Here is an 18,364-nt window from a genome sequence, read left to right as displayed (position 1 = left end):
CAGAAGGTTAGGAACCAAGAAGTCAGTAAGTTCCCAAGGATATCCTCACTGTCACATCACTGCTCTAACAAGTGGTAAGGAGGAGGAAATTCAGACAAGTCAAACACCCACACCCAGTACACAGTTAAAAGAATTTCCTTCATTTTTTTCCTCTACTGATTCCAACGAAGAAATATGACGAGAAAAACTGGAGGGTTCTCACTTATTTGAATAACAAGTGAAAATCTAAAAATATCTTCACTGTATGTTATTACCAACTGTATCACTGGGTTTTATAGTGACAGCCCTGTGCTATAATTTCTGAGAAAACCTCTACATAAAGCTTCATAAACCCAACCATTCCTGTAATGTATCGCCTTATCTAGCACACAATCATTTCAAACACAACTTTTCATGTTAGTATAATTTGTTCAAAAATGGTAATAAATACATCCATGAAGCCAAAGGAATCATTGCACAATCTATTGTAACTTGGTCTTACCAGTACTGACAGTTAATCCTCGACCCAAAATCCAATGTAGAATATTTCATTATTACTTGGTTTAATTAAAGATATTCATTATACACACACCTTTTAATGGACAAACACTCCCAATCAACATTATAAATAATCTGGGCCAACTGCAGAGTAATGTCTGTGAACAATTATCACAAAACTAAAACATGGATGGCTGTCAGTCGGTGGCAGAATTCTTGCTTTCATAATAAATATAAAATCAATTTCCTGTTCTAGTCCCTATTCCAAGTTGAAAATGATATATCTGACTATGAATTCCAACTACCTTCATCCTTAGGTTTTTTTTTTTTTTTTTTAAAGAAAGGAGAAAGAAAGAAACTTATGAGACCATCTAAGTCAATTCTTCCTCATTTGAGGGCACTTGGATAGTAAAGGTTTCTACATAATACACACATATGAACTTGCCATTTCACACATGTATATTTTTTTAATGCTGTGATTTTTTTTCCCCTATCAATGCCATTCAAGTGGAATGTCAAAAACTCCTCCCATTTCACTATAAATTCCTATTTACAAAAGCTTAGTACATCTGAAAGCCAGTAGAAACCTTTTGTTCAAAAAACAATAATATGCAATTTCAAAAGCTTTTTGTTCCCATTTCAATCAAAACTAACTTCACATGTTTTAAATGAAATTCTGCAAGTAATCAGAGACTAATGAGGATTCACTGGTTTAACTAGTTCAGGGAGTCTGAGAAGGGAATGAGAATTTAAAGTCACCAAGTTTTCCATTTAGAAGAGCAGTTAATGTGCAGGTACACTAAGTCCTCTTCACTGAGAAATGCAATCAGAGACTCTTGTCTCAGGAGAGACTCTCATCCCTCTGTCTGTGTGCACATTCCTGACTCCCATTAACATTAACAAGCACCACACATGCACATGAAAAGAAGCCAGCCTTAGTAGCATGTATGCATGGCAGCTGCGGTGACTAAATAATCCATATGGCTCTGAAGAGAAGTTCTGCTTTGTTGGGTCTAGAGTCACAGCTACAGTGGTGGAATTCAGACACTCAAGCAAACCTCAATCTGAATGCTTGATCCAAACCCCATCCTGTCCAACCACACCTCAGACTGCAGTTAAGCCTGGGTTTAGAAATTCTATCCTCAGCATGGTTTATACAGGTAGAAGTTCCATGTTTGAGGAAACCTTAATTTTTTTCACAGGCCCAAAGTTCTGTCCTCCTCCCAATCCATCATTCCTATTCCTGCATTCACTCATCCATTTCCCTACAAAATGTAGGAAATCACATAATAGTTTTATAGAGAGAAAATCAAAGGCCTGGCTTAAATCGCAAAAGCAAAAGCAGAATCAAGTATGAAACGCCATCTTCAACATGAAAATCAAATACTATGGTAATCTTAAAACAACAGATACATGCTGCAATGTAAATTCCACAGGTTGTGTAAAGGGCAGAATTTAACCACTAATTGTAATGCCTCCCAGCAACTAGAATTAGGTAGTTAAGTGAGAGTCTTAATGCTCATTTAATATAGTCTCCTGAAGCTCAATTCAACAACTTCTTCATTTTTCCCTATGAAGAAAATATTCTTGTGAAGTTCAGTTTAGTGAAGACACTGGTGAAGACACACAAGCACACACCAAGTTTACACTTCTGAAAAGAATTCACTAGCCATATTCTGAAACTGGGCTCTAGGAAAAAAGACTAGATGATGCAAAATTCTTAGCATACTTCCATGTATAGGGAACATGATGAAAACTTCATATTTATCTCCAGTTAGATCAATTAATATTCAGAAAAGTTATGTAACATTACATTTAAATAACCATAGGGGGAGGAATCTACCAATGTTCTAGAAGCTTCTCTAGACCTTTCAATCAATTTTATTTATATGCAAAACCAAGAGAAACTTAAAAAAAAAAACAAAGCTCCTCCTGATGCTAAAGCTCTCAATTTACTGACAGGCAAATGGCTTCATGCTGCCACTTAATCTCATTTCTTGCATAATGCCCTCTAATTAGCATATCAAAGTGAATTAATACTTCTAGGGCATTAGCAATGGGGAAATCTGCTCCAGGCTCACAATAGCAGTTAAGAGAGAGCCAAGAAATCCTCAAAAACACCACAAACCACTTTGCATTGCAAAACTGTTCAATTTATTTATCCTCTCTCTCTAAACACTTTTACCGCACACTGTTTTACTACTGTTCACCAAACAAAATGATAATTGCCAAAGTTACCAGCATCTGTAATGCCTGTTTAGAATCTTAATTTAGATTATGTTGCAGATAATTTCTATATGCAACCATTTGTTCTATTATAAATGTTAATATAGAGACAGTGGAAATGTTGACATTCTCAATTAGTTAATTTGAATTTGAAATAAAATTTTATGGGATTTTAAAATTTATGAATTTTTTTAATGTAAAAAGCCACCTGCTGGACTCTGATGCCTAAGAAACATGCTTTGAAAACTTATGTATCACATAAAACAAAATAAACAAAAAAAATCATTTTGCCATTAACATATGTTGAGTCTCCCAACTAATGGTTTAAACATTGTGAGGAATCATCAACATTAAAAGGATTACATTGTATACCAAGTTCTCATTAATATGTTCACACAAAAAGGGTTATTGTTCAAAACAGCTTAACATTTCTAAAGCACTTAACTTGAAGAAAACAAGTACGAAACTTTTAACAATTATTTTTATCCATAATTACTTTTAACTGTTCTCAGTCCTAATGAGTTACTATCATGTTAGTCAAAAGTAAAAAAAAAAAATGCCAAGCCAATTCAACTTAACACATTCTATCACATCAATATTTTTACTAGACATACACTCAAATTTAGTACCAAAGCAAACTACCATTAACCATCAAAAACTACAAACATCTTATATTTATTGTATGTGTATATGTTTATGGAATACTTCTATTTTCAAAATAACAATAAAGAAGAGATTCTGGTTACTATTCTGCCTGTAATTAGAACCAAGAGTTGAAGATTAATGAAATTTATTTTCAAATATGTTCTATGTCTAAAGGCATAAAAAGATGGTTTGTTTTTTTCAGTGGCTCATTCAAGCATTTCCTACTAATTTATTTGCTAAATGTAACACTAACACGGAGCTCTGATAGCAATTGGTGTGTTTGATTAACTTCTACAACTTTGTAAAAAACCTTTTTAGCTAGATAGATCTAAAAAAACTTTGACCAATTCACACTACATAGTGATATAAATTATTTACTCTCTTTATATGTAAAGACTCAAATGGCCTACTGAAGTAGAGCAAATGTTTGAAAAGGTCAACATGGGAGGGTGTACAAGCATTGTTAGTCTGTTACTACCTAAATCATGCTGATCCCACTGATAAATGGCTAAAACACAAACCTGCTGAGAAAACTAATAAAACATAATTCTCATAATGTCAATACTGAGAAAATAAATGCCTAAAGTTGTTCACATGTACATAAATAGAGGGAGAATAGTATAAAAATCCTTATTTAGCATAATGTGTTCGGTACTGATCTGTTAGGTATTCTGAAACATCTCAATGGTATGAGTACAAAATAAAACGAATGATTTAGGGTGTGGTTCATGAATTGCGGTTTTCATTCTTCATAGCCATACTTCATATAACTTCATCCTATACAATGCCAACATAAAATATCAAAACACACATAATCCAAATAAGATGTTAAAGGTCTTGGAAGTAGCCATTTACAAAAGTTGTAAACAGAAATCTAAAAGTACAAGCAAAATTAGTTAAAAGGAAAAGGATCCTAACATGAAAGATATACCCAGAAAATTTTTATGAAAGTCAAAGAACCAATGTGCTCTTTGAGGCAAGGCAAGGCTTCCTTTGCCACTGTATTAATATACTTCTGATTTGGATTAAAATTATGTAAATTAGCATAATAACATAGTAAAGTCCCAAATAAAAACCAAAACTACATAGATCTATAATAAAATGAAGTCCACTAAAACTGAGGCATGAAAAGAATTACTTGCAAAGATCAAGTTAGTATTGACAAGAGGGTTTAATATTCTTTTATTGGGAAGAAGAAAAAAAGGTATGGAAGACAGGTCCATACTTTTAAAATAATACCTGCTTGATACTTTAGATCATGAAGTTCCAAACCAGTAGAGAAGTAAGATTTTTTTTTTCTACGTTTTCTATGAATGTATTACATGTATTATCTTCTAAGGATGAGAGAAGAGTAAAGAAAGTTAGAAAAACTTCACTCTTTTACATCCTTCCTCAAAACTTCCTTAAAAAGCTCCAGTAAGTTAAGCAAATCTATAAAAATAAAAAATATTCTTAAATTACACAAGGTAAAATTTGCAATAAAGCAACAAAATTTATGACATTTCCAGGATACACTGATTTTGTAATTTTTCCTGTTTAATCATTGAATATTTCCAATGTAAATAAGCCATAATGTCTAAAACTGATAAAAAATTTAAAACATTAAAAGTCCTTTAAAATTTGCCTCAAAATAATTGTGAAAGGGTAGGAGTTACAGAGAACACAAGATTGGCCAAGTGTTGCTAACTGCTGAAGGTAGGCAATGAGTTCATGGGGATTCAAGTTTCTCTTTATCTATATTTTTACATTTGAAGTTCTCCATAGTAAAAAGTTTTTTAAAACTAGAAAATAGTTCACAAAAACACAGAAATGAATCATGTATCAAACAGAGCATTTGTTTTTAAAACTCTGGAACAAACAATGATAACTATATTCGAGCAACTTAAAAGAATACACAATATATATTATATATAACATTTAGATTCACATACAACAATTTTCACCTTTCTTGTTAAAATTTCACTTGGTGGAATATTTGGATTTTATACACTAGGAATTGAAGAATTACCTGGCACTGTAAAAAGAAAAATGAACACAATTTTATATTGAAGCATTAAAAAAAGAAAGAAAACAGACCAGAAAAAGAAGATGCCATGAGTCTCTAAACCCTTAGGGTAAGAAGTAGAGGTGCTGACGGAGAGTACTGCCTTATCTCTCTGAAAGCTACTCCCACTTACAGCAGTAAAGATAAAAGGTTTAATCATATATATCATATTCTAAATGCATATAAAAACTCACAAGCTACCTTTTGAAAAGTAAAATCCTTACGACTCTTTCTAGGGAGGGTTCCTTTAAAGGCAAAGCATTTTTAATAGTAATTTTCTTCTCTTTAAACATAAAAAATACTTCAACCAGCCCAACCAGGCAAGCAGGCCTTTCTCTTCCCCTGCGGACACCTCCTGCAGTAGAGAAGTTCATTAAGTTTTATGATCTTCCCAAGTCAGTCCTGCTTATAAGCCTCACAAAGGCCACAAATCTGGCAAACCATCATGTATGCCATTAGACATTACTAGTAAATGAACGCTATTTAGGGTTTGTGGTGGCAATAAATCAGAGTTTGGTTGGCAGCTATCAACATGGAGTATTTTAACCTACCATTTAGAAAGGAAAAGGTTATGCTGATTTTTTTTCTTAATACACAACATTTTTTAACAATATGACTCTGATTATATACTAGAGTGTTGAATTTTCATTTTAAAATATTTTTAAATACATTTTTTCTCTCAAAAAGAGCAATTTCCTTTATTCCAACTCTCATAATTAAGGGCTTTGGAAAGAAGAGAGATTTATGAGAATGGAATCCTCTCACAAAGTACTTCAAAAATCAAGATTAAGGTGGCCAAAAAGATTTGAGGGAAAGCCCCCAAAGAACTATGTAGATAAGGAGAACTCATAGTATCATGGATACTTAATAAGAGACAGATGGTAAAATGTGGCTAAAATAGAAATCTTAAGAATTATCTCACTGGTCACTTACTTAGTTTAAAATGGGCAAATATCTTGTTTTAAAGCCTGTAACTTTTAGTTGCTTTCAAAATGCTTAGCTATCACAATTCAACAGATATTTCTGTCCAAAAATAACTGAATGATAAATTTTATAAAAGAACACATTTTCAAGAAAAAGCAAGCATTTCATGGTATACTTTCCCTACCTCTGAACAAGAAAAAAAATATAATTGTAGTAGATTATCCATTTATCTGTCAGAAGGGGAAAATACCTTTTCATATTTGGTAGAAGGGAAAAAAGATGTTTTTCAAACTAAACCCCTCATGTGCATGAGAACTAGCAGTGTTTATTGCCTGATCAGAAACCTCAAAAGGTACTGCAGATCTGCAAATATATGGATTTTTAAAAAAATGATTTTGTCTTATTTTTAAAAAAGCACAACCAAAATGACATTATCCACTGAAATGACAGTTTTACCCCCCATCTCCCCACTAGTCAACCCCCTACCCCTCTATTATGCAGAATAGAGTCATCACATAGTATTCCCAGTTTCTATTACAAATGACTAGGTAAACTTTCTCTAAGGTTATAGAGAATTAATCTTTGGATACTATGTTATTAGATTTAATAAAATGATTTTTTTTAAAAAAGCATTACATGATATACATTATAATCTACAGTGCTTATTTTATAAGCTCATGATGTTTCCAAAGCATGACTGTGGGAACAGATGGGGGAGGGGGGGAGGCCTGGAATTTGCTGCCCCAATTTCTTTGCTTCGGTAACACTAATGTCTACACAGCTGTTTTATTTCAAATCAAGGATTCTGAGTCCAGCGTCCCTGTCTCCTTCTAAGAGTAGTTTTGGAGAGTGAGGTGGAGCTCTGGTAGTAGGGGAGAAAGGAGAGGAGAGAAAGAGCTTCACCCCCATCAATCATTCGGTACTTAAATCCCGTCCCTCTCGAGCTTAGAGAGGCTGGCAGGAAGATGCCTCAGCCCAGACAGCCGCCTTTACTCTTTGTCGGCCGTTGGCTTTTTACAAAAGAGATAACGTGCAAACTTGGATCGGCTGGCCAAAGCACAAAAAGAGAATCTAATTTACAAGTTATCTCTGAAAGCCTCAGAAACAATTTTCAAAACACAAAAATTTCTTTTGTCAGTTACCTCTTGCTTCTTAAACAGCAAGTGCCCTACCAAGGCTCTCTCTGCCAGTAATCCCAGACTCTGAAAAGACTTGTTTCTTTTTTGTAACTCACCTTTGACATGAGGTTGACTACACTTTCCTTTCAGAATGGTGTAACTAAGTCTTGTGCAAATAAGCAAGTAGAGGACTTATGCTTCCTAATTGAATTCTGCCTGCTGCTAAATGTCTAAACAAGAAAAGCAGTTTGCTAGGTTTGATTCTCAAACTAGCTAGGCCAAAACTTTTAAAAAGGCAAAAAAAAAAAAAGAATCATGATAAGGGGGTGAGAAGGAAGGGATATCAATCCCCTCTCCCTAGTAATATAATGCTATATAACGTTGAATCAATCTTAATATTCACAACATAGTCAATACCCCAGTGCTTAGCTGTCAGCAGAAACTGAAGTGGAGCCCTGATAGCAAGAAAACCCTTGGACATTAAGCAACATAATTTACTGAGAATTACGCACTTTTAGGCTTCTAAACTAAGAATCTCAAGATTTAATGCTTGATGTCTTATTTTATAGTCAGATCAAAATTATCTACCATTTTAAATCACAATGCTTTCTAAAGGTAGCTAAAAACCAACACAGAGTAAAAGTTAGTCATTTTAAAATGACTGTGATTTTCAAAATTAAAATATATCTTAAAAACACTCACTTGACTTAAAGAAATCACGCACATTATGTGAATGAAAAGCAGGAAAAGTAGTCTTTCAGGCTCTCAATATTTGCTGTTAATTATGGTTTTAGCATATATTTTAATAGACAGCAATAACCCTTCATCTTTTATTGATTACTTTTAGGATTAGAATAGAATTGCATGGTGAAAAATCTGTTTAAAAGAAGGACCACTCTCCTACCAACTAACAATTATATACAGTGCACTATTATTTGTACATTCAGTTTAAACACAATCACATTTAACCTTTTAAATACCTTCACTTAAATATTCCTATACTTTGGACTTTAACTTTCTCTTCTATTCTTTGCCAACTTAAAAAACAGCAACTTTATAATACTGTATACCCAACAAACACACACACAAATAAACAGTAAAGCTTGTTTAATGCATTTGTTTGCCATATACAGGGAAGATAATGCCTCAAACGAAATAAAAAAATCTAAATTAAACCTCAAATTCTAGTTGAGGCACTACCATCACCTCAAGACTAAAATATCTTCAGTTTTTAAAAAGTCTAACAAGGAAACTAAATTGAGATGAATTGTCAGAAATTTGTCTAATATATACTTGTAGTTTTCATTCCAGCACTTCTGCAAAAGCTGTCTTCTCATATATTCCCTGCCCTGAATACCTCAAAAATTGTTCAACCTGCACCTGTGGACCTTTCTCTACTTAATAAAATATATTAAGTATGTTTACAATGTAATGACTTCAAGCATAAAATTTAATAAAAGTAGTTAATAGATATAATACATTGTATGCACCTAAACACATCATTACCTTTCCAGCTTCTTAAAAGTAGTATTCTGAACTAAAATACTAATTCAAACATACTCCTCGGGTCTGTGCAATTGCATCTATTCTTCTATCTGTGGAAATGAAGCTTAAGGCTAAGTAAAACAAAGTTCGGGATATGCTTCTCCGCGGGAGTCGGTCCCCGTGGCTCCTTTTAAAAACTGACACACAAACAAGGCGAAAGGAGCAGGAAAGGGTGGCTGGCGCTCCCGGCCCCCTCCCCGCCTGCAACCAGAGGTGGCCGCCTGGGGACTGCGACCCTGCCCCGTCCACTCTACACTTCATTTTACACCAGGAGCGGAATTCAGAAATCGACTCCAGATTTATTGCAGTTTTTTCTCAAGATCAGGAGGTGGGAAGGAAAGAATGATCAAAGATGGCGGTGCCCAAAAGCAGCAGCTTTCAACTGGAGAGTCGAAGGAGTAGCTCGGACCCCACCTCGGGGGTCTCCAGGCCCACCGCGGGGCACAGCGTCTTACCTGTTTTCTCTTTGATCTCACACAGGACACTGAAGAGCGCGGGTTTCATTCTGTGACAGTTCAGGGCATGTTTCCTAAAAAATAAATAGCAAAACACAAAGGTATTAGCATCACCTATGGAATAATATGGCGCCTTCCTTAAGTTAGATCCAAGATTTAATTCCGGCCCCCTATTTTGGAAGGCTCTTTTGAACCCCGTCAAATCAACAGAAAACTCAAGTTGACTAGTTAGCGACAACCGGCAAGCTCTGGCGGCTACAGCTCCAGCCCGAACGCAGCGCGACCCATCTGCCGGGCGGGCAGCAGCCTCGGCGACCGCGGGGCGCGAACCCGTGCGGGGAGCCGCGATCCGGGGGCAGACGGCGGCGACTCAGGGGAGAAGACAGCGTGGAGGGGCTCCCGCGTCCGCCCTCCGCCGGGGCAGCGGGCGCAGCGCGGGCGGCCAGCCGACTGCGGCCAGCGGGCGGTGACAGCTCGGCAAAGTTTGCGAGGCGGCCCTCCCTTCCCGAGAACTTGGCCGCCCGCGCCCGGACCCGCCGGGGAACCGCCCAGAGCCCCGCGCCCGGGCTGGGGCTGCCTCCCGCACAGCGAAGTCGTCCAGCGGCCGAGCGGAGCCGGGGTGCCGGGAGTCCGGGCCGAGGATAAAGTTGCACTTCCCTCAAGTGCGGCCCGGGGCCCGCTCGCGGCGGCGTGCAACCGGGTCCGGGCGGGAGGTTTGAATCGGTGCGAGGGGGCCGGGCTGCCAGAGGGCCGGACGCGGGGAGGTGGGGTGAGAGAAACCCACGAAATCCACGCGGCACCAAGTCCGTCCCGCGCCCCGAGAGCAACTTTGCCGACTCCCGCTCGCGTCGAGGGGCGCGGGGCAAGTTCCCCAGAGGCCGGGGCCCGAGGCCTCTTATCGGAGAAAGTTCCCCGCCCGGGGCTGAGGCCCTGGCCCGGGCACCACCCGGGCCCGGACTCTGCCGCGGGCCCGGCTCCCGCACACACACAAAAGATGCTTAATGAGACGACACCAACTTTGCTTGCGCCTCGTCCAAGCTCTGGTCGGTGATGGTCATGATCTGGTGGAGGATGTCGCCGATGTCCTGCTTCCTGCCGTCGCCGTCCGCCCCTTCGTGGCCGTGAGGGGGAGGCGGCAGGGCCATGCCCCCCTGCACCGAGTGGCCGGCCAGGTTCACCCCGGCCAGAGTCTGCAGCATCCTGGATTGATCGTCCATCCCGCCGCGCGCGGGCGGGAGCGGGCGGCGGCGGCGGCTGAGGCGAAGGCTGAGGCGGCGGCGGCGGCGGCGGCGACGAGGGAGGAGAAGAAAGAGGGGGAGGGGGAGGGGGAGGCGGCCGCGCGCTCCCCGCCCGCGCGGGGAGGGGGCGGCCCGGCCGGCGGGGCCCGCGGTTGAGGCAGTGCGGACGGGCGCCCGGCTCTGGCTTCCGCCGCCGCCGAGGCTGAGGAGAAGCGGCGGGCGGAAGCGCAGGGCTCCGCGGTGGTGGCGGAGGCGGACGCAGCGGCGCCCGCTGCCCTCACGCGGCCGCCGCGCCGCCTCCTCGCCGCCGCGCGCCCCGCCGGGTAGCCCCGCTCAACTTGCTCCTCAGTGCCGGCCGAGTTGCCGGGACGCCCGCCGCCCCCCGCGCCAGCCTGCGCACTCCCCTCCCTCGCCCGCCGCCGCCGCCGCCGCCCGCCGCCGCCGCCTCGGCCGGGCGGGATCCGAACCCCGGCGGCCCCGGGGGAGGGAGCGGCGGCGGCGGCGGGCGGGCGGCGGCGGCGGAGGAGGGCCGGCGGGCGGGCCGGCGGAGAGGAGCTAGAGGGGCGGAGGAGGAAAGTTTGGGAGCTAGCGGGCCGGCGCAGCGGGGGCAAGGAGCCCGATGGAGAGCCCCGGCGGGCCGTGCGCTGGGTGGACAGCAGATTGATGGGGCGGGAGAAGTCGCCGCCGCCACAGCCAGAGCCGCGCACCCTGCCAGCAGCCGCCGCGGACCGGGCTCGAAGGCCGTTCGGCTGAGGGATTGACAGGCTGCCAGTGCCACTCACTCACTGCGGCCCCGGACGCCCGGGGGGAGGGGCGGGGGCGAGAGGAGGGCGGGAGAGCGCTCCGCACGCCCCGCCCCCAAGGGCGGCGCGCGCTCTCATTGGGTCTTGCGCCTCCCGCCGCCGCCACTGGCACCGCCCCCGGGCTTCGGTCCGGTCCCTCTGGCCTCCGAGCCCCCGCCCCCCGAGAGAGCGCCACTGGACCCCTCGAGCCTCATCACGTCCTGGCCCCCGGGATAGGCCGGCCCGCAGACGTCGTTCCCGCATCCTGATTTCTGCTCCCTAGTGTTAGCAGTCATAGGTGCCAAGAGTTGTGTACGGGACACTAGGCAACTCGCTCCAAGGCCAACCATGTGCTTCCCCTCAGCGCCCTGAGCTTCACGCCTCGGACAGCGCCTGGTACACTTTCCCGCTCTTCCCGTCGGGAGGTGGTATCCTCAGGGTACCCGGCCGCCCGTCCCAGGCCAATCGAATCGCACTCGGAGCCGAAAGGGGCGGGACGGAGGCAAGAAAGGGATATCCTTATTGGAGCGTTCGAAAAGTCCTGGGCAGAGAGGCGGGGACGCCGCGGATGGTGACCCCGCCCACCCCGCGATCACCATAGTAACCGAGAGGGCACAGCTCTGAGTTGGTTCCAGCGCTCTGGCCTTGCGCTGTCCCTCAAGAGATGACCAGGTAAGGTAGAAGTCCCTTGTCCTGCATGCTTGATGCCTGAACTCAGCGGATCTGAGTGATATACACTTTTCTTGAAAGAGGAGCACATGAAAATGTGTCCGAGAAAAGTGGATTCGGGAGGAGCGGAAGGGTTTGATATCCAGGACTAATGTAAGTTTACAACATTTCATACACTGTGCAATTCCTGGTAATCCAGGGAGTCCTTCAGCAGATCTGCTTTTCGCTACCTCCAGATAGACTAAAGCTGCAAAATGAACTTTTTATTATAAAGAATATTTATTTCAGTGTAGACTGGATTCTGCTTATCAATTTACCCCACCACCATGAGTCATTTAATGTTGGTGACTCCAGCCACAGATTGTCATATATAGAGCACTTTTTCTTCTATTGTTCTCTGCCTACAAACGACTAAATGCTCACATTAGTTGGGGGTCTAGACTTCCAGCTCTTATGGACGCTTGAGCTTTCTCTTAACCTAATTTCCCTAGGAGAGCTTCGTCATATTTTCCCCATTTTAGATCCATGGAGCTCACCCTCGATGGGCCCTTCCTTCGGTTAGGTGGTTCTGAAAAGTCCTCTTGTTTCATCGCCAAACTCAGTAAGCTGCCTTACCTGAAACCAAAAATAGGGGTGTGAGGTATGAAAAATGGTTCTTACTCTGCAGGGTTTAATGTAGGACAAGCAGTTCTTTACATGCCAGATGGATTCTTGGAATGAAGCAGGCTACTCGGTTCCAGGTTCTTTCCTTCGTATGTTGTGTGTACTTTTAAATACTCCCCACTGCAAAGCTAATAGCTAACGTTACAGTAAGGCAAGCTAAAATCGTTACAAACTGCACAGCTGCTGGAGAGGGCGTTCCAAACAATCCACTCTGCCTCTTACTTCCAAAGAACAAGCCCCCTTATGTTCATTAATATTCCCAGCTCCTCTGTAGCCCATTTATGTGTCAAGCTTCTTATTCTTCTTTTAAGCCCCCATTATGGGTTACTCATAGTCATCATTGACTGGACTTTCTCTTTATTCTTATCGTGTTTTTCAAAACTGTCACCACCTCCTTATATATTTTTGCATTAAGGAGCAAGAGCAAGCAGCCAATCTTCCGTAATTCTCCAAAGATGAAGATGTAAAACCACAGAATTCTATCTGAAAGGTACCTTCAGCTCCAAATTCCTTCCAGCTCTAAAATCCAATGATCCTGTGACTCACTATCAGGCCTCCTCCCTGCCTTCCTTCTAGGCTCATAATCTTGACTAATCAGTCATGAGGATGAGGCTAATTAGCAATGGGGATTTATGGTTGTTTCTAGCCCTCTCCAAGCAATGAGTTATGTAAGCAAAGCAACATATATAAAAATGTAAATAAAATTAAAGAAACACTTACGCAAATAAAGGCAAATGGGATGTATGGGCTACGTAAACAAACGGGAACATAAAAACATAAATTAGAATTAAGAAAACAGTTAAGCAAATGCCAGCAATTAGGAGTAAAACAACTTGTTAAATGTCTCACACCCGCAGCTATTTTATGACACACACCTCTAAACCCATGGCCATTCAGTGATGTGGAAACTTGATGCCATAATTCTGCATTAAATGGTTGGATTAGATTGACCTTCTGCTTGGGAAGTTTCCCTTTTTGTTATTGTGAATATGAGTTGCAGTAAAAGCCAGGGGGTCCTAGCAAGGATTCCCTCACAGACTCATTGACAACCACCACTGATTTAAAGCATAAATTCTTTTAGATTGGTTTCCAAGCCCCAATAAACAGTGTCAACTAATTTTGAATACCCCCACAGTCTACTGTGTTTTTGCAAGTTTCTCATGTGGGATGTTGCCTTGTCTCACTCAACAATCTGAGTCACATGGTTGGTGCCTTCACAGATAATAGAATAGAACCTCTCTAAGTACCTAAATCCATCTTTGCTGTTTCTAAGACAGTGATTATTAAAAAGTCAAAGGAAATGTAATTTACTTTTGGTGAGTGTACATTCATGTAAAGTTAACAGTGAAAAAGTGGTGAAAACCAAGTAGGGGCACTCTGTCATATTCATCCCTTTCCATGAGTTTGGTTCATATTAACGATACCATCACACCATCGCCTCTACCAATACAGTGATCATCACAGCAGATGCCATTTTCATGCAGTCTCTCTGAGTGGGACTTTGTGCTCCGTGTTCTTACTTCATCTTATTTCAATCTCACAACAGGCCAATCTAGGTGAAGTTATTATTATTAAATATAAGGAAACAGACTGAAAGAGGGTAAGAAACTTACACAAGACCTCCAAGTCAGTCGGTATTAGATCTCTGATTCAAATCTTGATCTGTGTGACTACAAAGCCCACCCTATGAAACACTGCCCCCCCCCATAAAATGTATATATATATATATAGGGCAATGGCACCCCACTCCAGTACTCTTGCTTGGAAAATCCCATGGACGGAGGAGCCTGGTAGGCTGCACTCCATGGGGTCGCTCAGAGTCGGACAGGACTGAGCGACTTCACTTTCACTTTTCGCCTTCATGCATTGGAGAAGGAAATGGCAACGCACTCCAGTGTTCTTGCCTGGAGAATCCTAGGGACGGGGGAGCCTGGTGGGCTGCCGTCTATGGGGTCGCACAGAGTCGGACACGACTGAAGCGACTTAGCAGCAGCCCTTGATCATTCAATCAAGGGCTTTTCTGGTGACTCAGTAAATGCCTGCAATGTAGGAGACCTGGAGCTCAATCCCAGGGTTGGAAGATTCCCTGGAGAAGGGAATGGCTACCCACTCCAATATTCTTGCCTGGAGAATTCCATGGACAGAGGAACCTAGCTGGCTACAGTCCATAGGGTTGCAAACAGTTGGACACAACTGAGCGACTAACACAACAACATCGGAATAAAAATCACAAGGCTTTGACAGGTAAACTGTAAATTGATGAAAATAACCAAGCACTTAATAAAAAGAGGTTAACTCTGTGAGAGATTAGAGAAATCTAGGTCCCATGGCAGTAGAGCAGGGAAATTGAAGAATAAAGCCCAGCAAGGCTATCCTTCATAGCTATCTAAGACCTTGCCTCTCTGAGGCTTTCCAGCCATGCCTGCCTTCACTAATCATCTGCTCTAAACTCTGGCTGAATATATTGCCTATAATAGGTAATTTACCACCAAACTAGATGGACCCATGTTTTCTCTCAATTCACCCATTTCCTCACCTAGTCCATTTGCATGTTAAGAACAAAGTATATGTTTTGAGATGGACTATCACATGACTAATTTGACTTTAAAAAACAAAAACTAAGATGTCGGGACTTCCCTGGTGGCCCAGTGGCTAAGATTCTGAGCTCCCAATGCAGGAGGCCCAAGTTTGATCCCTGGTCAGGGAACTATCGGAGAAGGCAATGGCACCCCACTCTAGCACTCTTGCCTGGAAAATCCCATGGACGGAGGAGCCTGGTGGGCTGCAGTCCATGGGGTCGCTAAGAGTCAGATACGACTGAGCGTCTTCACTTTCACTTTTCACTTTCATGCGTTGGAGAAGAAAATGGCAACTCACTCCAGTGTTCTTGCCTGGAGAATCCCAGGGACAGGGGAGCCTCATGGGCTGCTGTCTATGGGGCCGCACGGAGTCGGACACGACTGAAGCGACTTAGCAGCAGCAGCAGGGAACTAGATCTCGTATGCTGCAACTAAGACCTGGCACAGTCCAATTAAAAAAAAAAACCTTAGATGTCTAAGAAGTCACTTTGGGGAAACTGTGAAATAAACTAAATCCTTATTCGCAAACATATCACTGCTCCATGACTTTGGGAATGATTCTTTAAAAGTAGACTTTACAGTTGTTAGCACATGTGACCTGTGACAAATCTTCATCTTCTGGAAATGTATTTGACTGAGGAACCAAGGATCAGTGAGACAACAGTTCACCCTCCTATTATGAGGTCCTTTAAAAAAAAATTTTTTTAATTTATTTTTGGCTGCATCGGACCTTAGTTGCAGCACACAGGTTCTTCATTGTGGTTCACAGGCTTCTCTCTAGTTGTGGTGTGCAGGCTTGATTGCCCCACCAGGAATCAAACCCAAGTCCCCTACATTGGTAGGTGGATTCTCAACCTCTGGACCACCAGGGATGTCCCTATGAGGTGCTTAAAAGAGAATAATTATTGGAATACATAATTTCTGAAAGGCTTGATAGAAAGCCCCATCTTTAATGTCCTTTCATTCCTCATAACACCTAGTAGAGTGCGGTCTCATACATAGTAGACACTTGGGGCCAACACTGTCCATTGCTGTTACCCACTGGCCCACCTCCTTCCATGCTGGTGGAACCCTGATTATTCTGTTGGCAATGTGCTCAGTCTCAGTCAAGTTCCAAGCTGAGTATGATCATCTCATCTCCTGCTTTCTGAACCTATCAGAGGGATAGATTTGTCTCCTGATTTAAAGGAAAAGGACAGTCTAAAAGAAGAGTCTAAGGAGATATGACAGCTAAATGTAAAATGGTATCCCAGATTGGTTTCTGGAACAGAAAAGGGATGTTTAGGTAAAAACTAAAGAAATCTGAATAAACTATGGACTTTTGTTAACAATAATATATCACTAATGGCTCATTAATTGTACATTAAATAAGCATACTGTATTATTATAAGATGTTAATAATAGAGGAAACCAGGTGGGAGATACTGGAGAACCCTCTGTACTATCTTATCATTTTTCTGTAAATATTCTAAAATAAAACATTATTAAAAACAAATATAAACAGTAAGTGGGGCAGAGAGATATGGAGAGCCCACGTTCCTTAAGACATTGTTGAATATCTGAACAAAACTAAATTGCTAATTCTAGTTATGTGAGAAAATCTAATTTCTATTTTATAGTTTCTGAACTTCCCTGGTGGGCCAGTGGTTAAAAATCTGCCTGTCAACGCAGAGAACATAGGCTCAATCCCTGGCCCAGGAAGATTCCACATGTCGTGGGGCAACTAAGCTCATTCAGTACAGCTACTGAGCCCATGTGCCCTAGTGCCCATGAGAAGCCACGAGAAGAAGTCGTGGCACCACAGCTAGAAAGTAGTCCCTACTTGCTGCAACTAGAGAAAGCCCTCGGACAGCAACAAAGATGCAGCACAGCCAAAAATAAATGAAAAATTTTTTTAAATAAAATCATAAAAATAAATAATAATAAAATTCCTATTGGTTGGGTTTTCCACTACTTCCAGCAAATCTAATCTCACACTGTTAATATATAAAGGATGGAAGGATGGAAGAATAGCCTAACACAGTGCCTGGTATAAAATATGATCTCCTACAGGTCAGAAGGTATTATATACAACCAAAAAAAGTATCTGATCTTTGTCCTAGGTCCCTGGGAGATAAATTCTAAAATCTTTGAAATTTGCCAAGATAGAGGAGTGTCTCTCCTGGAGGAGGAAATGGCAACCCACTCCAGTATTCTTGCCTGGAAAATCCCATGGACAGAGGTGCCTGGTGGACTATAGTCCATAGGGTCACAAAGAAAGGGACACGACTGAGTCACTGAGTACAGCAGGATTATCTTTGTTATCCATGAGCCCCTCTTTCACACCTGAGTTTATGCTAACAAGAAGACTCAGGATTAGGAGCTGATCAACAGAAAGACCAACCATGTAACAGGACCAACCATGTAAACCAGCTCATCCTCCCAGGAAGGAAAGGGAACTGGAAATGGAGTTCAGTCCTGTGGCCAATGAATCAATCAATCATGCCTACATAATGAAACCCTAATAAAAACCCTATATAACAAAACGCACTGGAGCTTTCTGGTTGGTAAACACACTGACACTGCGGGGAGAGAGCCTAGATGCTCTGCATTCAGGACTTTGACTTATGTGTCTCTTCATCTGACTGGTCCTGATTTATATCCTTTACAATAAACCTGTAATTATAAGTGTAGTGCTTTTCAGAGTTCTCTGTCCTTCCAGACAGTATTGAACAATGGGAACAGCCAAACTTGTAGCAAGTTGATCAGAAGTGCTGGTGGTCTGGGGAACCTTGAACTTGCAGCTGGCATCTGAAGTCAGAGCAGTCTTAGTGGTCTCTGGATTAACCAGCTGCTGCTGCTGCTGCTAAGTTGCTTCAGTCGTGTCTGACTCTGTGCGACCCCATAGACGGCAGCCCACCAGGCTCCCCCGTCCCTGGGATTCTCCAGGCAAGAACACTGGAGTGGGTTGCCATTTCCTTCTCCAATGCATGAAAGTGAAAAGTGAAAGTTAAGTCGCT

The 18,364-nt window shown here is 42.4% G+C and overlaps 1 protein-coding gene across 5 annotated transcripts in view; it reads right to left on the bottom strand.

Annotated features, from left to right (window-relative positions):
* Positions 1-10,745, bottom strand: part of PBX3 (PBX homeobox 3) — a 234,396-nt gene extending 223,651 nt beyond the window's left edge. For 2 of the 5 annotated variants that reach the window (XM_025261681.2, XM_025261686.3), the window contains exons 1-2: positions 10,452-10,745; positions 9,435-9,508 (exon numbers count right to left, since the gene is read on the bottom strand). In XM_025261681.2, the coding sequence (XP_025117466.1) occupies positions 9,435-9,508; positions 10,452-10,651 (274 nt within the window). In that variant the 5' untranslated portion in view covers positions 10,652-10,745. The other 3 variants (XM_025261684.2, XM_025261683.3, XM_025261682.2) reach the window with 3 other exon arrangements.
* Positions 10,746-18,364: the final 7,619 nt, after the last annotated feature.

Source organism: Bubalus bubalis, chromosome 12 (assembly GCF_019923935.1).
Source record: "Bubalus bubalis isolate 160015118507 breed Murrah chromosome 12, NDDB_SH_1, whole genome shotgun sequence".
Classification (NCBI taxonomy): Eukaryota; Metazoa; Chordata; class Mammalia; order Artiodactyla; family Bovidae; genus Bubalus; species Bubalus bubalis.
This window is presented reverse-complemented; position numbering and strand designations above follow the sequence as displayed.